This window comes from Pantherophis guttatus, chromosome 3, assembly GCF_059756535.1.
Source record: "Pantherophis guttatus breed Tessera chromosome 3, ASM5975653v1, whole genome shotgun sequence".
NCBI classification, from domain to species: Eukaryota; Metazoa; Chordata; class Lepidosauria; order Squamata; family Colubridae; genus Pantherophis; species Pantherophis guttatus.
In genome coordinates this window covers 2,862,759-2,867,741 of record NC_142065.1, presented here as the reverse complement: position 1 = coordinate 2,867,741, position 4,983 = coordinate 2,862,759, and the positions used below count along the sequence as shown (strand labels likewise).

The window sequence follows — 4,983 nt, the reverse complement described above, 5'->3', positions numbered from 1 at the left end:
GACCACATAATTCACTTAACGACAGCAGCGGTTCGCTTCACCACAGGTTGTAAAATCGAGCGTGACTCGACCTTTCTGGCCACCGTTGTTAAGTGAGTCACTGCAGTTGATAAGTTAATAACGCTCAATACTTAATGACCGTCTTGCTTAGCGATGGAAATTCTGGACCCAATTTGTGGTCATAAGTCGAGGACCGAAAGCAGGGGAAATTTAGATTTCTGCTCCCATTGATCCCAACGGACAAAACCCTTCCTTCCTCCTTGCTTTAACGCACTGCCACAAACTACAGCATGAGAAAACCATCGCTCCAAAAGTGGCCAAGCGTTTTAAGCTCCTCCAACCCCAATCTCTGGGGAGGACTGTCACCCCCGTTCCCATGATGTCATTCCTCCCAAAACAGCCAGCCCCAAAATAAACACACAGGCAACGAAACGATCGGGGATAAAATTGCCTCTGACCCTACGCAGAATGCCCCTTCTTCAACAACCCTGGGATTAAAAAATAATCACCCCAAAAAACGGCAAAATTCCAATTTTTTTTTTTTTTGGCTGGCATTTAATGTTTAACAATTTCCTTGTCAATTTTTTTTTTTGCCAAAGGCCGGCGTACTAAGGGTTCAAATGTCCCCTCTCTGCCCACCCACCCCTTAGTATCCACATTGCAAGAAGCTGGTTAGGTTGCAATGCTGGGTTTGGAAAGCTGGAATCCAAGGCGGGGCAGGATTCGGCCATCGGTGCGTTTCTGCCTTTCGCCTCGGGTTTGCGCTCCTGCCGAGGTCCACGAAGCCACGGATTCAGTGGAGAAGGAAGGGCCTTTTATTCCGATACACTAAAAATTGCGGTTTGATCAATCCGATGGGATCAAAATGCAGAGCTGGGGAGGACTCAAACAGCCTTCCCGTATTAGTTCTATCTCTAGATTTCCTTGAGTTCCTAATCTCCGGGGCCTTGATGGGGGCGACAGGACCCATAATTCCTCCCCGTCACTCAAAAAGGAACATACCCGGAGTCCTGTAGAGGCAGTGGGGCAGCCCCAGCTGATAACTGCTCCCCCCTTGGCGGGAAAAGGGGCTCCCGGGCCAGGCTTCCTGTTCCCCCGGCAGCTGCACGAAGGACGGGGGCTGGATGGGCGCCGCAGAATTGGCAGCGGGGGGTGAGGTCAGAAGGTGTTCCAAAGTGGGGCCCCGCATATTTTCATTGACGCAAAAATTCAAGGCCTGCAGACGGCACTGGTAACCCCCACCCCGAGATTCGGGATTGGAGTAGCCGAAGATGGGAACGACCGAAGCTTTGGCATAACCTTCGTTGCCGTCGACGGTGGGGAGGCCGCTGGGCGATGGATGCTGCCTGTGGGTGGGCTGAGACGCTTTGCCGGGCCCCATAAGAGCCGGGAAGTTGGGTGCAAGCTGGCCAAACGCTTGGGGGACCCCCTTGCCATCCTGCCCAGGCTTCGGTGGCCCCTGGGAAGGACGAGAGCTGTTCTGCAGGTTTCCATTTATCTCTGGGCTGGATCGGGAGGGCAGCCTCTCCGCAAGAGGGACCAGGGGGGCAACCTCGAGGTCATCCAGAAGGGCCTCTTTCACCTGGTAATTATTTCCCAGGGAGCAGAATCCTGATGGCTGGCTGTAGAGCCCAGCTTTGGGGCTCGGGACCCCGTGCAGATGAAAACACGGCATCTTGGCTCCCGAGGGGTTGATCTTGGCACAGGGCTGACTCCGGGGGCTGAGGAGCTCCGGGCAAGGCAGGATTGGATCCTCACCCTCCTGCCCACCCATGAATGGATTTAGGGGCAAGACCCCCTCAGGCCCTGGCACTGCCCGGCAGGAACTGTGGCCCTGCCCGGAGGCATCTTCTATCGGCGAGCCGTCTTCCATCTTGACTGCCTTTCCTGGCAATCTCTGGCCACTCGGCTGGCCCCTGCCACCCCGGGGCCCCTTCTTGGGCCCTTGGCCGTCCCCTGTGGCCCTGGACGGACCTCTCTTACGGGTGAAACGCTGCCGACGTCTCAGGAAGGAGCCGTTCTGGAACATGTTGTGGCACTCGGGGTCCAGCATCCAAAAATTCCCTTTGCCCGGTTTCTTGTGGTCCCGGGACACTTTGACGAAGCAGTCGTTGAGCGAGAGGTTGTGGCGGATGGAATTCTGCCAGCCTTGCTTGTTGTCTCGGTAGTAGTCGAACCGGGAGGTGATGAACCGGTAGATGCCACTCAAGGGCAGCCTCTGATCCGGACTGCTCTGGATGGCCATGGCGATCAGCGCGATGTAGCTGTAAGGGGGCTTGGTGCCCTCGGAGGACGGCAAGCGGGCGCCCACGCAGGATTCCGGGCCGTAGGCTGGGGGTCCCGCGGACGGAGCTCCACCCGCGGCGCCCGCTTCGCCCACGCGGGACAGGACCGGCCGTGGAGAGCCTGCAAAGTCCAGCTGCATCGTCCTTTGGCTGCCCGGACGGTCCCTTCGCCGGGTTTAAATTGCGCTGCGGTCCAGCCTCTGGGCTGCGCCGGGGGAAGGCGCTGGACGGCCCCACCTCCTCCCACGGGTGGGGAAAGCCGAGGCAGACGCGCGGGGCTGGCTTTCTCAGCCCACGGGGCCGGCCGAGCGGCTGGAGAAGGGTCATCTTTGGAGCGAGCCCCCCCCTCCAGGTGGGGAGAGAAGAGCCGGAGGGAGAAGGGAAAAACCCACGAAGGACGCGGGATGCTGGATTCCCAAGACCAGCGAAACACGTAGAAACGCGTCGACAGACAGACGGACACGGACCCACGGACACACAGTGGGATCTGGGCGCTGCCCTTTGGGGCTTCTTCCCCAGGTCCAGCAAGATTTTGGAAACGCGCGCGAGCCCACGCAGACACACCAACCAACCAACCGACCGACCGACCGACTCCGAGTTGGGCAAGAGCAAACCGAAGGGTTACAACGAGCCAGATGCTACTTTCCGAAAATCAAGCGGGGTGTTTAAAACACGCGCTCGCCTGCGCGCTCACGCAGGCACACCCGTGGGTGCTTCAACGCTGGAAGCGGGAAAGCCATCTTGTCAGAGGTGATACAGGGTGTCCTGCTTGGGCAGGGGGTTGGACTAGATGACCTGCAAAGGTCCCTTCCAACTCCGTTCTTCTCTTCTCTTCTCTTCTCTTCTCTTCTCTTCTCTTCTCTTCTCTTCTCTTCTCTTCTCTTCTCTTCTCTTCTCTTCTCTTCTCTCCTCTCCTCTCCTCTCCTCTCCTCTTCTCTCCCCTCTTCTCTTCTCTTCTCCTCTCCTCTTATTCTATTCTATTCTATTCTATTCTTTTTTTTTTATAGAAACTTTATTGAGATTTTTTACAGAACAAAAAGGAAATAAAAAAACAAACAAACAAACAAACAATCATTCAAACAATAACGTAGAACACATAAATATAATAAACATTTTCAATTTGTATCAGATATGCAGTGTTTTAACTATTTACATAAATGATACTTGTTGATATTTTGACTCACTTTTAACCAATATTTAACACACCTATTCTATTCTATTCTATTCTATTCTATTCTATTCTATTCTATTCTATTCTATTCTATTCTATTCTATTCTATTCTATTCTATTCTACTCTACTCTACTCTACTCTACTCAATTCAAATCTTTATTGTCAGTGCACAACATATGTACAATGAGATTGGTTGAGCTCCCTCAGTGCACCCCTCAACACAGAACAACTCATAGTGAAGGCAGAAAATTCCTAACCCAATAAATCATATTAACAAAACACCCAGTCCTATTGCATTGCATTCCATTCCATTTTCTATTCTATTCTATTCTATTCTATTCTATTCTATTCTATTCTATTCTATTCTATTCTATTCTATTCTATTCTATTCTATTCTTTATATAGCAACCCATCTTATAACCAACTCTACGCTGCTCCCAAATCGAAAGTAAAAACAAAAAACATGATAAAACTATAAAACAGCAATACATGTATTAAAAACAATGAAAAATGTGGCCTCTGTAACAGGCCCTGTCCTGCATATGAAATTGAAGTGTCCGGTGTCTTTTGCCAGCAAGACAAGAAAAAAACCTGAAATCCTCAAGAAGTTGAAACCATCAGGAAGAACGAGGAAAAGAGCCTGGAGAAAAATAGCCACGGCTTCCCTCTACTGGAAGATCCCATAAATAAACTTAAATCCAAAATTTAGATGGCTAGCTTGCACCTATCACCACCTGTCTGCCTGTCTGTCTATCTATCTATTACTTCTTTTATTTCAATGTATCATGATCTATATCATCTACCTATTTCTTATCTATCTACTGTATTTTCCTGAAAATAAAACCCTGTCTTATATTTTTTTGAACCCTGAAATAAGCGCTTGGCCTTATTGCCATGTGCTCAAAAGCCCGATTGGGCTTATTATCAAGGAACGTCTTATTTTTGGGGAAACAGGGTATCTATCTATCTATCTATCTATCTATCTATCTATCTATCTATCTATCTATCTATCTATCTATCTATCCATCCATCCATCCATCCATCCATCCATCCAACTATATCTATCTATCTATCTATCTATCTATCATCTATCTATCTATCTACCTATCTATCTATCTATCTATCTATCTATCTATCCATCCATCTATCCATCCATCCATCCATCCAACTCTATCTATCTATCTATCTATCTATCTATCTATCTATCTATCTATCTATCTATCTATCATCTATCTATCTATCATCTCATATATATATATATCTATTTATATATCAATATATCTATCTCTTATCTATCTCTTTTATCTATATAGAATAGGATAGAATTCTTTATTGGCCAAGTGTGATTGGACATACAAGGAATTTGTCTTGGTGCATACGCTCTCAGTGTACATAAAAGAAAAGATACGTTTATCAAGAATCATAAGGTACAACACTTAATGATAGTCATAGGGAAACAGTCAATATAAATCGTAAGGATACCAGTAACAAGGTTACAGTCATACAGTCATAAGTGGGAGGAGATG

General features: G+C 48.6%; 1 protein-coding gene across 1 annotated transcript; it reads right to left on the bottom strand.

The window, feature by feature from the left end:
- Positions 1-532: 532 nt before the first annotated feature.
- On the bottom strand, positions 533-2,462 carry FOXS1 (forkhead box S1). Its single transcript, XM_087888963.1, has one exon. The coding sequence runs from the start codon at positions 2,423-2,425 to the stop codon at positions 983-985; it is 1,443 nt and encodes a 480-aa protein (XP_087745089.1). The 5' UTR covers positions 2,426-2,462; the 3' UTR covers positions 533-982.
- Positions 2,463-4,983: the final 2,521 nt, after the last annotated feature.